Here is a 23,081-nt window from a genome sequence, read left to right on the forward strand (position 1 = left end):
TGGGAGCCATGAAGGCTCGGGGCCTTCAACATCGGAGGGGCAGACATCGGCCGGAGGGCAGGAGGACCCAGGACAGAGAGTGTCTTCCGTGTGGCAGCGGTTGGGCCACGCCATAGATGCGGAGCGGCAGCGGGCGGAAGAGGCACGGCTCACCATGGTCAGGGCGGAGAACTCCATGCGGAGGGCCCTGAGGCGGGCCGAGTGCCTCGAGGCAATCCGCAGGGGGTTGGAGGTGGACACGTCGACGGCCCTGCGAACCCTCGGGGCCATGGAGGAGGACCGCCTCCGGGACATTGAGCAGGAGTTCGATGATGCCCTGGGCCGGGACATCCTAAAGTGAGCCGTCAGACTAGCCCGCTGCCCTTGTACATAGTTATGTAGGTAGTGTTAGGTTTCCTTTGTTTTTTTATTTATTTTGGACCTTTTGGACATTGGCCACATTTTTGTATATAGTTTATTTTATTAGTTAGTGTTGTTAGATAGGTTTCATTTATTTTGTTGGGATAATGGACCCTGGCTTGTTCGTCTGCACATAGTTCACTGTTGGATTTTATTTTTCTTCCACAATGTACCCATGGAGCAATGGCTTTCAATTATTATTTCCCATTGGATTTTCTTTTGTGGACAGTGACTTTGGACACCATTACTTTGGATTATGATTTTTGGTTTTGCTTTCTTTCACGGACATGCTTCTTTTCATTTTTGTACATTCCCATTTCTGTTTCTTTATTTTTGAATCTATTTATGTTTCCTTTAATACATATTTTGTTATCGAACTTCAATGTGTAGTATCATCTCATTGGTTTCATGCATATCATGATATGGGTTTTGAGATTCACTGACACCCATTGGGTGTATGTGAGGGACATGTGTTTGTTTCGAAACTTGCAATTGGTGTTCTGTCATGTAATTGCCATTTCTGAGTGGGTGGATGCAATACTCGGGTGGGTATTTTGCATTTGGAGGCTGACCATAGGGACCAGGGATCTAGATTGTGATGACATGTTGGCTGGGGAACATGAGTTGGGGCCTGCTGGCAGGTGCCCCACAGTGCTGGGGGGTGAGGGTGGTGGGGAACATGAGTTGGACATGGGTGGGGGCCTGCTGGCAGGTGCCCCACAGTGCTGGGGGGTGGGGGTGGTGGGGAACATAAGTTGGACATGGGTGGGGGCCTGCTGGCAGGTGCCCCACAGTGCTGGGGGGTGGGGGTGGTGGTGGTGGACATGAGTTGGACATGGGTGGGGGCCTGCTGGCAGGTGCCCCACAGTGCTGGGGGGTGGGGGTGGTGGTGAACATGAGTTGGACATGGGTGGGGGCCTGCTGGCAGGTGCCCCACAGTGCTGGGGGGTGGGGGTGGTGGGGAACATGAGTTGGACATGGGTGGGGGCCTGCTGGCAGGTGCCCCACAGTGCTGGGGGGTGGGGGTGGTGGTGAACATGAGTTGGACATGTGTGGGGGCCTGCTGGCAGGTGCCTCACAGTGCTGGGGGGTGGGGGTGGTGGGGAACATGAGTTGGACATAGGTGGGGGCCTGCTGGCAGGTGCCCCGCAATGCTGGGGGTGGGGGTGCAAGGGGACATGAGTTGGTGATCATTAGTGCAAGGAGACATGTGCCTTTGCTGAGGGGCATGCCCATGTTAGGTGGGCTGCCTGCGGGACATGACCAGGGATGCAGGGTAGTCCCCTGTGGTGTGGGCTGCCTGCAGGGGCCGTGGAGGGTGTACAGGGAACACCTGGGAGGACCCACACTGCCAAATCACATGTAGGACTCCCCGGCACCCCTGAAATACACGTACCCTGCTGAAATTGCATGTGACACTTCTCGCGCACCTCAGAAATACACGCGCCCAGGCCAATCGCGTGTGAAACTTCCCGCGCACCCCTGAAATACCTGCACGCAGCCCAATCGCGTGTAAAACCTCTCGCGCACCTCTGAAATACACGCGCCCAGTCCAATTGCGTGTGGAACTTCTCGCGCACCTCTGAAATACACGCGCCCAGGCCAATCGCGTGTGAAACTTCTCGCTCACCTCTGATATACATGCACACGCTCCCCCAGGCCAGATCGCGTGTGGAACTTCTCGCGCACCCCTGAAATACCCGCACGCAGCCCAATCGCGTGTGAAACTTCTCGCGCACCTCTGAAATACACGCGCCCAGGCCAATCGCGTGTGGAACTTCTTGCGCACCCCTGAAATACACGCGCACAGGCCAATCGCGTGTGAAACTTCTCGCGCACCTCTGAAATACACGCGCCCAGGCCAATCGCGTGTGAAACTTCTCGCTCACCTCTGATATACACGCACACGCTCCCCCAGGCCAGATCGCGTGTGGAACTTCTCGCGCACCTCTGAAATACACACGCCCAAGCCAATCGCGTGTGGAACTTCTCGCGCACCCCTGGTATACACGTGCCCAGGCCAATCGCGTGTGGAACTTCTCGCGCACCCCTGAAATACACGCGCCCAGGCCAATCGCGTGTGAAACTTCTCGCTCACCTCTGATATACACGCACACGCTCCCCCAGGCCAGATCGCGTGTGGAACTTCTCGCGCACCCCTGAAATACCCGCACGCAGCCCAATCGCGTGTGAAACTTCTCGCGCACCTCTGAAATACACGCGCCCAGGCCAATCGCGTGTGGAACTTCTCGCGCAACCCTGATATACACCCACCCAGGCCAATCGTGTGTGGAACTTCTTGCGCACCCCTGAAATACACGCGCACAGGCCAATCGCGTGTGAAACTTCTCGCGCAACTCTGAAATACACGCGCCCAGGCCAATCGCGTGTGAAACTTCTCGCTCACCTCTGATATACACGCACACGCTCCCCCAGGCCAGATCGCGTGTGGAACTTCTCGCGCACCCCTGAAATACCCGCACGCAGCCCAATCGCGTGTGAAACTTCTCGCGCACCTCTGAAATACACGCGCCCAAGCCAATCGCGTGTGGAACTTCTCGCGCACCCCTGGTATGCACGTGCCCAGGCCAATCGCGTGTGGAACTTCTCGCGCACCCCTGAAATACACGCGCCCAGGCCAATCGCGTGTGAAACTTCTCGCTCACCTCTGATATACACGCACACGCTCCCCCAGGCCAGATCGCGTGTGGAACTTCTCGCGCACCCCTGAAATACCCGCACGCAGCCCAATCGCGTGTGAAACTTCTCGCGCACCTCTGAAATACACGCGCCCAGGCCAATAGCGTGTGGAACTTCTCGCGCACCCCTGAAATACACGCACCCAGGCCATTCGCGTGTAGAACTTCTCGAGCACCCATGAAATACACGCACCCAGGCCAATCGCGTGTGGAACTTCTCGCACACCCCTGAAATACACGCGCCCAGGGCAATCGCGTGTGGAACTTCTCGCGCACCCCTGAAATACACGCGCCCAGGCCAATCGCGTGTGGAACTTCTCGCGCACCCCTGAAATACACGCACCCAGGCCATTCGCGTGTAGAACTTCTCGCGCACCCCTGAAATACACGCACACGCTCCCCCAGGACAGATCGCGTGTGAATCTTCTCGCGCACGCCTGTTCCCGACACCCGTAATACGCGTTCCCCGCTTTGCATTTGCTGTTTGCCAGTCCGGTAAACTGGTACAGTGTTGGCGCAGCCCTTTGCGATGGTTTTGCGATCTTGATGGCTTTTCCTTGCGCGAGGGCGTTCTTGGGGGCGTAACTAGCGCTGCTGCAGGGTCGCTGCGCCACTCTGCGCCACGTCTGCTTTTGGAGGCGAGAATCCATGAATACGCTGTGCGCGGAAATTGATTTTATCGCACACGGCTGGCGCAGACATTCGCACGGGCACGCTGTGCGCCAGCCGCGTGCGACACTTTTGTGAGGAATTACATGAATCGGCCTGTAGGTGTTGACTCAGTTTCTGCGGGGAGGTTGGGGTTATTGGGTCCAGTCATTTTTTAAATATTTGGTGGAGAAGAAGGCACCACCTTATCCCAAAATTATGGCTATATCTCCCATGGTGCATTGCAGCGGAGACTTTTCAGGACTATAGAGGTGTCTTTTTTGTGTCCGATGCAAGAGATATTTGGAGTAAACGAAAACGAAAAGTAAAATAAAATGGCATTTGGATGAGGACAAAGGATTAAATGACATCAGGCTAGAGGTGGGAAGGGGGAAAGAGGACCCTATGTGAAATTGGGGAGTTGAGGTGGGCTGGAGACCAAGTTCAGAACTCAAACATTTTTGTAAATTCAGGGTTATTTTTGAAAGTGCGTCACACCTATAATGACCACATATTTTTGAAATATTCAGGTTTTTTTGCAGTTCATTGCTGATATAACTGCGGTTATGAGAAAAAAAGTTTTTTTAAAAGAGACAGTTAAAAAAAATTGATTAATACAAAAAAGTGGAATTTTACAGCTACAGTGAGGTGTGGGGTAACCTATTGGGGCAACATGCGAAGGGGTGCAAAAGTCATGCTCACTGGTCAGGGCCAAAGGCCCTTTGCTAGTGGGCCTGAAAGATTTTTATAGTGGCCACGTCCGAAAGCTGTGGCTACCTAGTGGGTCCAAAAGAAACATATTGGGGGAATATGTACAGAGGGTACGGCCAAAGGCTAGTGACCGGTAGTGTTTTAAAATATACAGTGTGTACGGTTGAAGGCCATGTTCACTGGCCAGGGATGAAGGCCCTGACTAGTGGGCCCAAAAGACATGTATAGTGGCCACAGCCAAAGGATGTGTCCACGAGGGGTCCCAAAAGAAGCATATTGGGCAACATGTATAGTGGACACGGCCAAAGCCCATGCCCACTGGACATGGCTAGTGGGATGTAGAAAAACTGTGGTATAACAAAACCCTTCAAATTCACTGAAAAAACCTTAGTTAAGGTACAGTTAAGTTGCGCAAAACCCTTGAAATTCAGCAGATGTGGGAAGTCATGACCAGCTTAACTTGCTACATTCCCGTTGCAAAGCCTGTGAGCACATACATATTATAAGAGAAGGGATTCACAATGACATACAAAATGGCATTATGGGGGACATCAACGGGAACACGAGTTAAGCTTGTCATGACTTCCCACATCTGCTGAATTTCAAGGGTTTTGTTGCTTTAAATCTGTGCAACTTAACTAAGGTTTTTTCAGTCACTATACATATGTATATATATTGAAAAAAACAGGAAAAGCACATTAACTCGCACTTGGGATAGCACTCACAGGAACCCCTAGAAAATGCCTGGAAAATAAAGACTGCTGGCGAAAAAGGTAAAAAAAAACAATTCCAGGTTATTAATGTTACATGGGCCAAGAAAAGAAACACGATATAACGCATTTTGTAGCCGACCGGCCACTTGTTCACATACAGTTAGTTCAATGCAGGAATCATATTTAAAAAGCATTACGAAGAAATCTATGGTCCTTTGTATTTGGTCCGTTCTATATTTCTAAAAAAACAGCAAAATATCAACTCTACACAGTAAAAATGTACTTCTACTATTTTCCTCCTTATTTCACAATACCATTGAATGCTTATGGTGTTTAACAAAGTCGATCAAGATTTGTTTAAGATCACAGCTCTAGTAAATAAAACACACGATGCTTTATCAATTCTAAATGAAAAATAACAACACATTGGTATTAATGAGCAATAGTATTGTGCGTTGAGTTGCATATAGTAGTAAAGTGCACCGTACCTTATAATAACATGACCTTTTCAAACAACAATGTGCAAATGAATATACATATAGAATTACGATAGCAGCTTCAGCTAATAAAGTGCATGATGCATCGCCAAAGGACAATTGCAGAAAAAGTCAATCTACGAGCGACCGCAAAAGAGGAAATAAGGAATACAATTATTCCTCTACCTTCACTGTGTTTGTAAATAGTGCCTATATGTAAAGTGCAAAATGACTCAAAACCGCCATATTAATATATGGGCTGAATCTGACTACATTTTGCTGGGATTGTATTTTAGGGTTTTCATGTATTTATTTAGCATCTATTATAGAAGTATGGTTTTGATATTATACATGAAAACTCATAAAATGTACTAACAGTACTATCAGTACTAGGTATATGTGTAATTCAATTATAGTATTATAGCACTAGGCACTTTATTGAGTAATTGTTTACATGCATTTTGCAATAATACGTTCTAAGCATTAGACACTTTGCATTGTGTTTGTTTACAAGGGAAAATCAAGAACTCATTGTTGAGTCACATCTAGGGCACTTGGCACTTTATTCAGTCCATGTTTACACACATTTTGCATTACTGTATTTTATGCCAACATAATGATTACTAGAAGTTCATTCGAGAGCTGCTATACTGTTATGAGGCACCTCATCTAATCAATTGTTATATTTATTCATTATGACGAATCAGTTTTGTATTTCGTTTCATTTGAGTGTACTTATGCAGCTATGAATTATATACTTTCTATATTTCTTAGCCATCAGATTGTATTATGGCTCTTGAGGAGAAGAAAATTCAAAAACAACATCAGCATTTTATTTTCTGAGGTTTTAGATATAAACTGTTTTGAGAACACTATGCACTTTATGCAGAATGGAATTATTTGCAATTTTGCAGAGTAATTTTAGTCTTGACCGATTATTTAATGTCAAAAGCTGCTAATATTTGTGGCCTTAATTTTACAAACTTGCAAGAATCTGTGAGAATTCTATTCAATTTAGGTGGAATGGGTACACTCTAAGATGGCGTTATGTGTTTACCTATAGAAAGGAAAAACATTAGTAACAGCACAGAAAACAAAAATGGAATATTGTTATATCATAGAGTTCTATGTTACGCTTTGTATGTGATCAAGCAACAGGTTTGTCGTGAAACGCATTATACTTGTCTCTTATCTGCTGTATGGACTGAAACGATTTAGAAATAACATTTCGGAACACAGAAATGTTGGTACTGCTTGATTTTGTGGCTGAGCACAAGTGTGGTCCGAGGTACGTTGGAACCTTTCTAACTTCATATATATATATATATAAAAGTATCAGCTGACACCAATCTCATCCTGGTCACATCGTGTTTGTAACCAAAATATTACAAATAACAAAGCTACAGGGAAGCAAATTGTCCCTACAGCACTTCACAGACGTTAATGAGCAAAGAAAAACAAACAGAGAATTCTACCACGGAGAACAGAGTTCTGTAGCACTGACCCCCAAGCAGATGAATTTAGCAAAGCCACTGAAGTTAAAAAGACTTCACTGGCCTCCAAAAATCAAAACAAGCTAAAAAGAATAGCAAAAAGTTGGGTCTACTATTGATGTCTATGGTGGGAAACAGCACAAAGAAAATAAATCTTTCCTAACGGGCATTAGCTCCAAGAGGCTACACGTTGGCTATAAGAATATTGTACAAAATCCAGAAAATAACATGAAGTATTAGAGGCACGGTTAATAGCTATATTTGAAGAGAAAAACAATACTTTGTGGGGCTAATTTGAAAAACATAATACTGTACCACGCTGCAGCAAGGGCTCACTGAACGAGATCGAACTGGGCTGCAGCTGCGACTTCTTCTCTTCCCTGGACTCCACTACAATCAACCAAAAAACAATGTCAAACACAATTCAAGGAAAGATTGCATGTTAAAGGGTCATCAAAAGAAAATGTGTAAATGGAATGCTAAGTCGAACATGTATTGTCTCTTTCCATTGTAGAGTAGTTTCACGTAAAAACTACAATTCTATCATTATGCCTTTTTGTGGCATCCTCTCGGCTTCATGACACAAACAATTGTACATGCTTCTATGCAAGAAAGTGTTTTAACGCATCTAAAAGGTGGCCCTGAAAATAAATATGCAAAGAAAATATGTAGGAAAACCCACAGGTATTATCATTGCTCACTTCGTCAATGTCATGTCTGGTATTGCCAAAATATGCATTACAATTGTCTTTTCCTGATGCCAGGTAATTCTGCTATCACGATAAAAGGCAGAAGGGAGAGGAGCTATTCATCGACATGTAAGATAACAGCCTTCTTCGAACCAGGTAGGCCCAAGAATGATATGCGAGTATCTTTGGATAGACTTAATATAAACAGTAATTCAGTGACTGTGGACGATGATCCTATATCCCAAAAGGAGAGATCACCAGGTTCTTAATTTATTCAATCATGCTTGAGCCTCGAGCAAAGCCACCATAATATGTAGGCTGGTGAAGTATCTGGGGCTGTACATTCCTTGAGCCTGAGTTTCAATGCCACAAACAATTGAGAAAGACACATTTTTTATCCCAGAACATGCATGGCAACGTGCATATATTGATGGATAGTATATCAAAATATCTGAATAAGCCTGCTCCTCACATGTTAGGATCCGTACATTTGGTTGTGCTGCATGAAAATACCAAGGAAGAGCTGGAAGTGCAAACAGTGGACCCAGAAAAGATTTTTGAAATTTGCTGTAGGTTGGAAAGCAATCTATGTGGGCCTTTATCTAAATCTGCAGCACTCTAAGGTGCCAATCTGAGCAACACTCCTGTGCTAATGGAAGTAGCTAGATCTCTCCTGGAAATGGAGTCTGGGATAGGCAATGACGACTCTACAGTAGTGTCTTTTCACTCTATGCCTTTGAAAGCTTCTAACTCATTTCAAGGAAATAAAAGGAAGATTGAACAGAAGCGGCTCCAGTGTAGATGGCATAAAAGATTTTTTAAAAGGAGGGTGACGTATCCCAACAAGTGCAACACTCTAATACAAGAGGCTCAGAAGTTTGGGTCGGAACACTGGTGGAGCAGGAAGAAATGCACACGGGTGGTCGTTTGTCTCTTGGTAATTGTAATAACAAAGGGGCAATGCCAAAATAAATGTAAGAAAAAATGCTAAAATGTGGTACAGTCAAGGCATTTCCCGACAAGAAAACAGTAGAGGTTTCCTGAAACCGGCCTGTCCAAAGGTAATTGATCACAAATCTCTAAGTAACTCAAGTCTAGATGTTATTGATGTCTCCTTAGGAACAGATCTCGAACAGATGTTGAACCCCACAAGGGGTACAGCTGAATACCAGGAAGAACATTTTTGTGTGGTTGGGCAGCCAAGTATGAACGATTCCAGTGTAAATAAACATGGTTTGGTCCTTGCTGAAATACCAGATAGGAGAATTAATCCTGTCTGTTTACACTATGAACTAACATTGGAGAGAAAATCTATCCGGTTGAATTGGTCCAAGATTTTATCATTGCTAATGGAGATCCTGAGGTTGCATGTCCGCAATTCCTCTGACATGGAATGGGTGGAATTTGAGGTGGGTAATACTGATGGGTTCGGATATTGGGCACTTTAAAAATAGGATGACTCAGTTGATACTTTCCAAATTGGATTTGTTTCTAATTCTTGGCATTGATGTGTTAACAGTACCACTCTCTGAGGGTGGGTCCCTTACCCAGAAGAATAAGGTGATGTTAGATGTAAAAGAAGATGGGAACAAAGGAAGTAGGAATCGGGTGCAAATGGCAGTTGGAATAGATCTGCAAATCTACATATCAAAAGGTGTTAGTCAAAGACGTAAAGGTATTTTGACAAAAGATAGAGATGACTTATCTACCCATTGGTCATGGTTATCGAATGTGTTACCCATGTTATGAGGGTCTCAGCCCAAACATGAACAAGATTCAGGGTGTTGTTACAAATCCTCTCTCAATCCTATCATGGAACTCTAGAGGATACAACAGTTTCCTGCGAGATTTGGAATTGGGGAAATGCTGCTGAGGATATGATATTATATGTAGCCAAGAGGAATGTCGAGAAATGATATGCGTGTGGATGGTTATGTTTGTTTTCTGATCACAGCTTCTCAGGGCCAGAGTGGACAGCCGGCCGGGGTCTTCTGATATTGGTAAATAGATCATTAAATCTTGGTTTGATGTAGCTGCCCATTCAAATTAAGGAAGTCCTTGGTGTTGTGGTTTTGGGGGCTGTGGGGTCTTTGTTAATTATTCATATTTATAACCCCCTAAAGTGGGTCTGGAATCTAGAATTAGAGAGAGGCTAAACAAATATTTGGAGGCTTACGAAAGTAGTGGAAACAAATTTAATGTGATTGTTGTAGGAGACTTCAATGCTTGTTGTCCCAAAATCTATAAAAACAAGGACGAAACTGGGGAAGCTATTGTTCAGTAGTGGTGGAAAAGTGTGTTCTATTTCATCAACCATCTAATGAGAATGGAAATGCTTTGGTGGAATTTTTCTAGCATTGGGATATGTTAATGTTAAATGGGTGCTTGAAAGGGGCCTTCTAGGTACTTGGACTTGGTCAAGCAGCAACATTATGCGCACACTGGACTACATTTATGTCTCATATATGTGGGATAAGGCAGAAGAGCTAAAGTTAATTGATGTTGGATTAAGCGATCATAAACTACTTTATTTTCTTTTATTTTTATATTGTGTATTTAGATCAAAAAATATTTACACACATTTATCAATAAAGAGATACAGGATAAGACCTAAACAATTTCATCATCACAACAATACACTAGATCAAAATAAAATCAATTCATTACCTCAGTAAGACAATACACTTCATTACACAATTTAACACATAATATAATACAATAAAACTACCACCATATAAAATATAGTATCAAACTTAAAATCATGTTAGGAGCTAAAAAAAAGCCACATATACATTTCATAATATCTAATCACATTTAGATCATATTCAGAGGAGATCCGACAGTACTCAGCAATCTTCTAGATTCAACAAATGTCTTTTACATTTCTACATATCTGCTATCAGCATGCCACGATTATATCCTGATACTCATCTCATGGAAAATAGGTTACTTGAAATTACCTCTAAACTTTCAACATGTCTACCCCAATAGTGTGCATATATAGTATTCATTGCAGGACAGTTTCTATTTGATGATCATCTTTGCATAATCTACATGTACATTTTTCTTTTGGAAAACCAGTCCAGGCACTTCTAACATCTAGCACCTCAAGCCAGTTAAATCGTAAGCACATAAGAATTGTAGTTAGCTGTGATGGGGCCAATTTTATATAGTACAGTGGCTTTTTAAACATGAAGTGCTTCTTTGCAAATGAACTAAGAGACTTAATTCTAGCCACTTTATGTGGCTTTTGACCCAGTCCCATTTTTCCTGCACAATTCTTACATGATTTCAAAAGTGCTCCTTCCCCATGGTCCCAGTGTGGCTTCCAAACTATTTTTGAAAAGAAAGCCTCATTTTTCTTTTTATGCACCTATAAGGTTGCACACTTGTTATCTAATAAGGCAGATCTAACAATTCCAAGCAGTGAGTTATCATTTGAAAATTGTATCTTAATATACAATTTACCTCTATTAATGTACACTAATGTAAATAATGAAATGAGCCCTAATTCAATAGCGTATAACCGCGGCTGGAGTGTAATTGGAGTCCTAGGACCTTCCTCCAAATAAGCCCATCCAATCGATCCGCCCATTCTGCTAGGTCCTCGTAAGAGCTTTCCAGGGCATAAAGAAAGGCTGCTATAAGTTTCTGTTTATAAACGTTTATTATTCTGATTAAATTATACTCTGCAGTCTTTTTAGAGAACTGGGCAATAACCGACATAGTGGATAAAGCCATAGCCCTTTTATTTTTCAGCAGGGAATCATTATTAATCTCGGTAGTAAGATCATAAACAATTAATAGTGAAATTACCGTGGGCAAAGGAATGTGCCAAATAAAGATATAAGATCCTAGAATTGAATAAAGGACGAAATTGCCTAAAGTGTTCTAATTACAACACACAGGAACTTAGGCTTAATGCATTAGTTTGTTCTTCTCATCGTGAGTTTTTTAGGGTTTTAACAGAACCCAAATCATTCTCACAGCTATTGCTTAGGGAGCTGGACACACTTAACCATTCTAGCGGGGGTTACGGTGTTGTACACGGAGCAAAGGTAAAAACAGGAGGTAGTTTGATAAGTTAATTTGGGAAACGAAAAAAAATGAGGAAATATTTAAGGAATCTCAAATTTAAGAATTAGGTGGGTTGCGCAGAGCAGTATAAGGAAAATAAATGCCGGCTGATAGTATCACAACTACCTATGAAAAGTAGGGAGTTGCTAAGAATACTGGCCATGAGCGACTCAAAATTATTATGGAAAACTGTCTCTGATAGCCTATGAGGGGTTAAAGACCCCCTAAGTGTGCTTATTGAGGAAAAAAGATAAGTGGTTCATTATACAGGGACATTTGGGGCCACTAGTGAAATTGGTGACATATTGGGTAGAGCAAGTCTGCAAAGTGTGCATAAGACTTTTACATATGAGGAAGGAATGCAATTGAAGATATTAAAAGCTCAAGCGCTGCAGGCCTAGATGGTCTCCCATCCTGGATCATCAAAAGTAATCCTGCATCTTGGACCGTTATTTCACATGTGCTGTTGTAAAAACTATATAAATGGGGGGCCGACAAGAAGGCAGCGTGAACTTATGGCTCCACAGCCTGCAGCCCTTCAACAGCGAATATATATCCTTCCCTGGCACAGATGTACACCGGAATGATCTCTGGAGCTGCTTAAGCTGTGCTGCTGGTGGGCACCCATACTGGATCGTTGTTGTCGCCTAAAGTGTGGATACTATGCAGCGGCCCACGCAGCCTGCCCACTCCTTCTGTGTGGGCCGAGCCACGTGTATTGCGGCCTGGATTGCACTGTTGTTCACCACCTGAGTGGGGGCCGGCACTGGCCGTGGCTGTTGCCTAGGATTCCCTTGGTGCACCAGACCCAGACTTCCATGCTGTGGCCCCAGACCGATTTATCACTGTGAGACCGCTGCGGTGCCCCCCTCAACCCTGCTATGCACCCCCTCCTTCGTCGCTGCCGAGGCAACGCTCCAATTATTCCTGGACTTCAGATGATTGTTGGACGAGGGCTCCAGCCCTCCGTTCTGCACACCACATATGCTGCTGCGGCCCCGTGGCACCCTCCCGGACTGCTAGCTAGTGGCGGCTCCGGGCAGTAGAACAGTGTGCCCGCATTGGCGCGGTTGATGTGGCTCGGCTCCTGGGTGCAGAGGCAGAATGAGAAACAAGTGATGAGGTGAATCGGGCGGGGGACGGTTGCAGTCCCGCGGATTGTGGAACCGAGCACCCAGCAGCGCACACGAAATACACCCGAGCCCCTACCTGACTCTCCCTGCAACAGCTCCCACGCTGCCTTCTCCCTGAGGCAGACACCAGACAGGACTGCTGCCCGCCGCACGCTGTGTGGCTGGCACGCTCTGCGGGGATCTCCCCGACTGATACGCTCTGCTGCTACTCTTCCCACACTGGACCCATTCCCCTCTGGCAGTGTTATAGAACCGCCATGACTAAAGGGGGAGGTAAGAAGCAAAGCACCATGAGTATGTTTGGCAAAACTAATCCTAGTGACCCTGGGGGCCCTACTAAACCCACGCTGGACCCATTCCCCTCTGGCAGTGGGGAACCTACTGGGATGCAGAAAATTCTGGATAACATGCGTGAGGGATTTACAACCTTCAACACTAAGCTCGATGATATGAGTGGGACGAAAGGTGCTATTAAAGCCCGAATGGAGAAGACAGACACCAGGGTAACGAAAGTCGAATCCAGAGTTGGGGTGGCTGAGGATATCACAGCACTCAGGTCCGACATCACCACGCTCTCCAGACGGGTGCAGGAGATCAATAAAAAGAATGAAGATCTGGAGTCAAGATCCCTGGCATAACAATATTTGAATTATTGGCGTGCCAGAGGACAACATACCCTGGTGACATGAAGGAATTTGTGGAGCACACTCTCCTCTCCTTGCTGGATAGCCCCAAATTTCGCCTCACTTTGCGATAGAGCGAGCCCACTGCTCACCTATGATGAAACCTAAACCCGGTGCCCCCCCCGCCCTATCATCGCCATAGTATTAAACTACCGGGACAGGGATGCACTGCTGCTTGTTGCTACAGATAAGGGGAAGCTACTGCTTGGCTCAAATAAAATCCATCTCTACCCGGATTTCTCTCTGGTAGTTCAGAATGAGCGAAAATCCTTCCTTGCATTGAAGAGGAGGCTCTGTGAACTCAGTGTTAAGTACACAATGATGTTTCCTGCCAAGCTCCGCATTGAACATTCTGGGAAGGTCTTTTTCATTACAATACCTGAAGAGGGCATGAAATGTATAGAACAGCACTTGCCTGGCTGGTATAGCCCCTGCGGTTACTATAACTCTACTACTGGTGTGGACCGCAGTCTCCTTGGATGGCGCAGCTTCAGCTGACGCCCCTCCCTTGGTTCTAACCTATTAAAATTTCACTTGATATTGCTTTAATAATACTTGATTATGTGCCTTAGTTACACTTGCACTGATGCTGCTGGGGTGCCGCGGGTGGCATGGCGTGATCAGCCCCCCATGCAAATTTGCAATGTTTTGTGTTATAGATGTTCTGGGATGTTCATCCCCCTAATTGGGATGGGGGTGGGGGTGGGGGTGGCGGGTGGGATGTACTGTAACCGGGTTCTGAAAATGTTTGACACAGGCTGTTGGGATATCGGACGGCGACAATGTTTCGTTACGCTAATCTGGGAGCAACATTGCTCGGATTGATACGGATCAGGGCCTCTCCAACTGTTGGGTTTCGAATATGGCTGACACAATAAATTGTATGAGCTGGAATGTCAGGGGACTGGGAAACTACTCCAAGATGCGTAAGCTGTAGTTATATGTGGAGCAGCACAAGGCTCACATCGTCTATCTGCAGGAGACACATGCACAGGGTGCGAGAGGTTTGCTAAAAGTTGGGGCGCCCATCGTTTTTATACAAAATATTCGACCCAAATCCGGCAAATGATGACTCTTATCCACAGATCACTTCTATACACACCAAAAGATACTCATATTGATCCGCTGGGGCGATACATGTTGCTGTACAGGACACTTGCCGGAAGGGAGGTGGTATTGCTTAATGTTTATGGGCCAACACTGACGAACCTGAGTTCTACACACAGCTGATGGACATGTTGGGTAGATACCCCTTGGTCCCAGTCCTTTGGGGAGGAGATTTCAACACCATTCTGGATCTCCAGACAGACCGATCTGAGAGCAGGGTCAGGCTTTTGTCTAGATCAGCCCACACTATCCTTGATGGGCTAACTGGTCTTTGGGCAGTTGATGCGTGGCATTTGGTACATCCGCAGTCTTGGGGTTATACGGTCTACTCCACTGTTCATGATTCTCACTCCAGGATAGATCTATGGTTAATATCTGGGTGGCTGATCCCTGAGGGAGAAGTTCATATGGCAAGTGGACACTTTCATCTATTGGCTGAAGACCCCATTGGAGTCTCAGCCAGTGTTTCTTTAGTGCCCCTGGGTCTGTGGGAACAGCAGAATGTAGATGTGTATAACTCTATTCCAGATGACACCAACAAAACAGTGTACTTGTGAATGGTCAGGAAACCCCTGTCATTAGAGACACTGGGACCAGCATTACAGTGGTGGATGAAACCTTTTCTTTTTACCAACCTGGAGATGTTGCTAAGGCACCCAAAGGCCCCACCAAGCTTGCTGGAGGCCCTGTCCAGATGGCTCCAATACTACCAGCTTGCATCCAGAGCAACAATATGACCGTAAGAATACCTGTTAACGCTGACATAATCCCGAGAACATATTCCTACCACTCCCCAATTACCCTGTGCTTAGCCTGGGTAGAACAGCCACCCCTTGGTCGCTCCTAGAGAATTAAGCCCCACTCACTACTCAATCCGGTGTTCAAGGATGAACTGGGGGAATGTGTTCAAGGCTATTTTAATATTAATGCAGGCACGATGGACTCTCTAGCTATCCTCTGGGATGCTTTTCAAGCATATATCCGTGGTATGGCCATAGCCAAAGAGGCTGGAATCCTAAAGGCAATACAAAGAAACATTCGCACATGTGAAAGCTCACTGAAGCAACTTGAAAATTGATATGCACAGGGCCTGGATGTTACGACACTAGGCGCTATAAAAGAAGCTCTTGATGGCTTCAAGGAGGCGGTAGAGAGAGCGCAAATTCCTTGATTGTCCAATAGCTGCTCGGCAATATGGGGAAAGCGAACAACCGGGGTCCCTACTGGCCATGCTGGTGCGACAGGAGGGGGGCGGGTGTCACATCCCTCTTATTGAAGACCCAGATGGTAAACTGGTTCACACTGCAAGGGACGTTAACGTAGCATTTTGCTCCTTCTATGCAAAGTTGTATACCGGCTGTGATGAGGCCCCATCCTCTGACATAGGAACATTTTTAGATGGGCTACCACTATCTGTCCTTTCTGACAAAAGTATGAATTCATTGGACTGCCCCATGGGAGCCGAGGAGATCGTTCTAGCTATTGATGCTTTACGGCCCAATAAAGCCCCTGGGCCTGATGGGCTCACCATTGATTTCTATAAATGATACAAAAATCTCCTCACACACCCCCCCACCATCTGGCCGCCTTGTGGGATGAGTCATGTCTTAAGAAAGAACTACCCCTACATTGCGGGAGGCAGTAAAAACGGTACTGCTTAAGCCTGGGAAGCCAGCCACACAATGTGGTTCATATCACACTTTATCATTGATAAACAGCGATGTTAAAACATTTGCTATGGTGCTAGCACTCCGACTTGCCCCATATATGGTACACTTGATACACGCCGACCAGTCTAGTTTTGTTCAGCGTCCTCTCCCAGATCGCCCCAGGGTGAGCACTGTAGCGGCCATGCTAGATGTGTAGAAAGCATTTGATTCCGTGTCCTGTGGCTTCCTATGGGCGGAATTAGAGATGTGTAATTTTGGTCCCCACTTTGTGTCCTGGATAAAGTTGCTATATGCCAAACTGTTGCCACTGTATGCACTAAAGGTCTGCTGTCACACCAGTTTGATATTAGTAGAGGGACCAGACAAGGATGCCCTCTGTCTCCACTTATTTTTACGATTGTCATGCAACCCTTTGCTGATTTGATGCACCATAAACTTTCGCATAGGGGTATATCGCTATCTGGGTCGCCAAAGATTTGTTCTCTTTATGCAGATGATGCGTTATTGTATACAAGGGAACCCAAGCGTGATCTTGTACCTTTTATGCGTGACGTCGCCCACTATGGATCTCTTTCAGGCTTTTGGGTAAACTGGGCCAAATCCAAGCTGTTTCCCCTAACCGAATCCACTGTTTAACCGGCAGACCTCATGGGATTCCTGTGTGCACCAGAAGAGATAAAGTACCTGGGAGTTATAGTCACTAGGTGCCAGGACTCCCTTTATGAGCACAACTATGGGAATTATTTGCAACAACTCAGTCTCAAGCTGCATACCTGGGCTAAGCTGGCCATCACTCTCGCTGGCAAAGTATCTCTGCTCAAGATGGTGATTGGTGGTATTGCCCCAGCTGCTCTATCATTTCCTAAATATTCCACTGTGGCCTGGTGCAGCATTGTTTACTCAGATCCGAGTTCAATAGCTTCTTATGGGATTCTGGAGCAGTTAGACTGAAGTGGTCCACCCTGGTTAGAACACCAAGACAAGGTGGGTTGGCGGCTCCCGACTTTGAGCTGTACTGGCTCACAGCACAGGTGCACTACGTGGTATATTGGATACCTGAGGGCCCACACCCCCTCATGTGAGAATTGGACACCTAGTGGCAGTATTTAGGGAGCTGCGCTCCCTCTTCCTGCCCCCACTGGGTGGGACTCCGGTGTGTCAGGCCTGGCGTACGTCAATGCTCTGGCCTGGGACAAAATAAGGAGACAGACTGGTAATCCCCACCCATTTCTTCAAGACTTGCCCCTCTGGAACCATGTCCCTAAATTTCCTCGAATTAGTAAGGCCGCGGTAGCCAGATGGTCAGCGATAGGCTATTCCACTTTGGGAGACGTGTACGAGCAGGGCACACTGGTTGGTTGGGTGGATTTGCGTGGATGACTGGGGGGGCTCCCATCGGGATGGCTGCAATACGCTGGTCTTCGGCGTGCGATTACAAAGCGATGGCCTGAATTCCCCTCAAAGCCCCCAGACTATCCACTGTTGGCAACTGTGTCAGGCGCTGTTGGACCTTCCGGCATGGTATCAGACTGTACCGAATACTTCAAGAGCAATGTAATAAGCCCCTAACTAAACCCTGCAAGGATTGGAACAGGGATCTCGGAATCAAGATAGCAGAGGAGAAATGGGATGACATCTGGGGACGCGCACGCGCAGTGTCCCTGAATGCCAAGTTCCGACTGATTCATTGTAGGGTACTCCACAGGTATCACTATACTCCTGCCAGATTGAACATTAGGTCTCAGGATCATTCACCGCTCTGCCCCAGATGCCATGCTGAAAATGCAGGGTACATTCACACGGTCTGGGCTTGCAGTGCCATATCTGTGATGCTTAAGCGTACTGTTGAGTGTTCCCCTATGAATTGTCTGTTCCACGAGTTCATATCAACCCTAGGGGCCAACCGCAGACTGGCTAGACTTTGTATGCTGTTAACAATGCGATGTATTCTATTGTTATGGCTCCGGCCTGCTATACCCACTATTGATCAGTGGCTTTGTGCTGTCACCTTGGCGGCAGACACAGAGGAACGCTGGATCTCAATACAGCCATCTAATTGCAAACCCCAGACATATTTACATGCTTTAGCTGACCCGGATGGGGAAGAAGCAGATGTGTCATCGCCAACTGGTCTCGCTGACTCGCCAGTAGTAGTATAAACCAGGTTAGACCCCCCAAACTGATGTTGTGCTCAATGATGTTGTTGTGATGTAATGACGTGAAGATGGTTGAAGAGTTTACATATTTGGGCTTCTGCACTGGTGCGAATCCTAGCAAGATTAATCTTTAAAATTAAAACTGTTCCCATTATTATCCAAAATGAGTGGGTTTTATTCATGGCTTTCTCTTGTATTGCACAAAGATTATCGCATCCTTAATCTATGGTTAAAATATATTGATTAGGGTGGATTGGAATCAATTAATGAGAGTAGAAGTCTTTGTAATAAGATAAATGTGGGGGAAGCCTCAGAGCACTCCAGTTTCAAGCAGTTAGAATAAAGCTAGCTTTAAGCTCTTTACGAATGTATGTGATGAACAGATTAATGATCTATGCAAAAATCTTTTATGGATGCCAGGACTCGAGCTTAAGCAGATCTTCTACAATGATTATAATGTTATTTGTGAAAGTTTAGACTTTATAAAAATGTTAGAAATTTCCATTAGTAAATATAGCATTTTTTAGGAAGGTGGTTTTTCAGAAAATAGAGTTGTGGGATTGAGAATGTAATTAGTCTCATCTCACGACAAAGCAATTGCTGTTATATTTTACGCAGATGCAAAAATAATCGGATCAGTGGTAACAGCCTGAAGCCCAAGTTATAGGCCTGAGCGCAGTGAGCGCCTTAACGAAGAAGGTCCCTGGCGCCATTATCACCCAAACTGGCATGCCTGATTGCTAATCCCCAGGTTTTTAATCCAGAATCCTCGGGTGCTGAAATGAAAGGGACGTCTCGTGGCATCCCGCTCATTCAAACAAAATACTTACCCAAGATGGACACCATGGATCTGTAAGGCGGGGCACCATACGGAGCCCCTCTTCCATTTCTATGGCGGCTCGAGAGCCTCAAGCGGCGGCAGAACTACCGCCGCTGCTGAAAGGTAAGTGGGTTAGGGGCGTAGGGAGGGAAGGAAATGATGATCGGAGGGGACGGTAGGAGGAAGATGGCGGACAGGGAAGCAGTCGTCAGTCTGCTCAGAACGTGGGCTGGGATCGTGGGATTCAGCCCGTGATCTGAGCAACCTGATTTGTTGGCTCCCCAGCCTCAGGTGCTAATATAAAGGACTACATGAATATTGTATAAAATGCCCCAGCAAAGAGGTGGCAAAACATTGAGATTCGGGTTGCATCTGTTCGCCAACAAAAAAATAATACTGGGGCACGAGGAAAAATTCCACGCAATTTAAGACCATGTAGGGTGTGTAAGAGATTGGGTTCTGTTGAGACGTTACGGAACTAGAAGCATTAAGACTACATAATGGCAATTGTAATATTTTACTTTTGGAAGATTTTGGAAGGGAGATATTTTATTTAGTAGCAGATGTCTGGGGTATTTTGTATTTTTGGCACAGTTTCGTTTTGATATTTGTATGCATTGTTTATGAAATTGTGTAAATATGTGATTTGTGATTTGTATTTATCATGCGCGCATTGCACTTTATTTGGGTGAAGCAGAAGGTTTGATTTAAACCAAAATGGCTTAAATAAATAGGAAAAGAAAAAAAGAAAAGTCACTTACCAGAGCACCTCTCTTTGTAACTACCTCGCCCTTCACCAAGACGCAGTCATTTTCCATCAGTGCAGGCCAAACATGGTAAACTACCAGTGGGGCTGTGTAATCAGAGTCATAGCTGCGACGGTATCTGTTCAATCAAAGAAAGCAAACCATGTTGGTAGAAGTAGTATATGACGAAGTATGCAGCAGTTAAGACATTCTGTGGTGCATTTGAATGCTAATCTATTTTCAGCAGCTACCTCTTCATCAAGACTTTGGATATCTGGAAGCAAATCCTTGTGACTCTTATTGTTATCCTCTTCTGTCCCCAAGTATAACACAGTTTCCACCAATCCAAGAGCAACTCACAGCTAGTGAAATACTAAACAAGAAGGAAACAGTAAAATGTTTCCCTACTGTTTCAGTCACGGGTTATTTCGCAGAACTGTAATGTATTACATTGGCATATTAAATAAGTGAGGCAACATTCCAAACGTTGAATGAACTAGGTCTTAGTCACTACGTTCCATTGCCATTCGGACATATAAACTCCACTCCACAGTCACAAATGGCGAAATACTGTGCGCATCTATGCTGTGCTGTAAGTAGTACATACCAGCTGACAACGAGGATCGCCATCTGACATCTTAGAATTTTGGAAGCAGCAACTCTCTTAACAGAGTGTGTGTCTGCTGACCACTCTGGAAATTATTTTGAACATCCCTGGTGCATAATAAAATGGTGTAAGACCTAAACACCCATATGAGACACCTTTTTCTTTACACTCTAGGGTACTTCTAAAAAGTTACTCAACACAGTGACCACTGTACTCTCAGTCCACAATCCCCTTTCCTCCATTCTCTTGGAAACGGTCTGGTAAGCACCACCACCGGTGTGCCCTAGCCACATCAATGTGCTGCACCCTCGCATGCTCGCACTACCAAACTGTCAGTCCCTTTACCATGTCAGATTTGGAAACGCAATAGCATCGAAGGTGGGAAGCGTGGAAGGTGGGAGAGCATATAGTGGAAAGGGGACTGTGGACTAAGAGTACTGCTGTCATTAAAGTAGAATGTTTGTTCTCTTACATCCTGCCGCCTTTTCTCCATACTCTTGGGAGATTCCCTAAATTGAAGAGTCAAGTTGTTTTTTAACTTTGCAGAGAGGATTTTAGAATTGCTTGCCCAAATGTGGCGTCATTTCTGGAACTCAGATGGAGAGAATAATGAAGTGGGAGTGGCCGAAGTTGTTGTCTTGAAAATGTATAGTAGGGGGTGTTATGATTTGATCTGGGATTAGAGACACAGAGACCACAAATGTAACTTCTCAACAACTTTTTCTTTAATGTTTGAAAAAAATAATAAATAAATAAATGAACACAACAAAGGATACTTTAGAGTGCCGAGGTCTTCTTTCCAGGTTATCTGGACTCTTCAGTGGTAACCACTTTATAAGCCAAAGTTCCATTTGACGTATCCACAACTGGCATAACGTTTGTATGTTTAAAATGTAGCAACAATGTCACTCTGTGAGAATAGGGGGGTTGAGATCTCTTCTGTTATTACTTGAATGAAGAATAATTTCTCTTTCAGTTCACTCCATTATTCCTGTCTATTCTCTGATTGAGGAACTGACCTTTTCTCTATTTGTTCCAGTACTTCCTACTCTTGGTTCTTATAATTAACAGTCTCTTTTATGTTTCATAACCCTCTTCTCCATTTTGTTGTAGGGTTATATGTCACTCTCCCTCCTTCATAAATCTCTATTTACTTTCGTATTGTTGCCGTGACCCCGCCCCTTTGTTTCCGTAGTACTAACTGTCTCTCTTGTCTGAACTTCCATACACTTCTGCTACAGCTGATATAGTTCTTATATGTGTGCTTACTTCAATCTGGTTAACCGTTTTGAGGTGCATGGCCCCTCCTTCTTGACGTGTCTCCTTCTCCAGCGTCGCAGCCTCTTAGTCGCGGACGCGCACAGCTGACTGATCCGGCCTCTGCTGACGACATGGTAGGATCTTGTTCCGGGCTTCGATTACAGCAGACGGCAAGGTAGGATCTTCCGGCTTCGCTCACAGCTGACGGCAAGATACGATCAGCTGTCTGACTCCGACTCTCTCCGGCTTCATACGTATGGAGCGACAGTTACGCTGCTCCTTTAAGTGACATACGATCCGTTTCCTGCTGACTCCGCTTCCTAAACTTTTCTGTCTCCTTCAACAGCAGAGTTCAGAAGGGTCTCCGTTTGACAGCGGTCGTCAAATTCTTCAACATCTAACTTTTCTAACTTGTATAACAGCACAAAATATTTCTTTAACTCCTGCTTTCAGTATGCCCACATGTAACCGTCACTCTCCGTTTCTTCTCGTTCTTTGTTGGTTACCTAGCAACCAAGACCAAGCAGCTCACACATTAGTAACTACTATCTCATCACATACCCCTTCTACTAACCCCTTACGCTCAGGAAGGGTTTCAGCCCTAGACAAATAATCAGCTTGAGTTAATAATCGACCTGGTTAATGGATGGTTTTAAAAGAGAAGGGCTGGAGAGAAAGAAACCACCTTACGACCCTTCAATTTATGTCTTTGTTTGGGGCGAGCCATACCAGGGGAGCATGATCTGTTATTAAAGTGAACTCCCTCCCAAGTAGGTAATATCTTAAAGCTTCAATTGCCCATTTGACCACTAAACATTCTTTTTCTATAGTTGGATATTGTAACTCTTGTGGAAGTAGTTTTCTGCTTGTAAATAGGATCAGTCTTTCCTTTTCTCCCTGGTTTTGGAACAAGACGGCCCGAGACCTCTGCCAGAAGCATCGGTATGAAGGAAAAATGGAGCCTCATAGTCTGGGCAATGTAAAATGGCTTTAT

At 45.2% G+C, this 23,081-nt stretch overlaps 1 protein-coding gene across 7 annotated transcripts in view; it reads right to left on the bottom strand.

Moving 5' to 3' along the window:
• The window catches only part of SPATA18 (spermatogenesis associated 18), a 305,326-nt gene that overhangs the window by 65,364 nt on the left and 216,881 nt on the right, over nt 1-23,081 (bottom strand). For 4 of the 7 annotated variants that reach the window (XM_069631673.1, XM_069631669.1, XM_069631670.1 and 1 more), the window contains 2 exons: nt 20,236-20,359; nt 7,455-7,529 (listed from right to left, as the gene is read on the bottom strand). In XM_069631673.1, coding sequence (XP_069487774.1) covers nt 7,455-7,529; nt 20,236-20,359 — 199 coding nt within the window. The remainder of the gene's footprint in view (nt 1-7,454; nt 7,530-20,235; nt 20,360-23,081) is intronic. The other 3 variants (XM_069631675.1, XM_069631671.1, XM_069631672.1) reach the window with 1 other exon arrangement.

This window comes from Ambystoma mexicanum, chromosome 6q (genome assembly GCF_040938575.1).
Source record: "Ambystoma mexicanum isolate Mex_15411 chromosome 6q, UKY_AmexF1_1, whole genome shotgun sequence".
NCBI lineage: Eukaryota > Metazoa > Chordata > Amphibia > Caudata > Ambystomatidae > Ambystoma > Ambystoma mexicanum.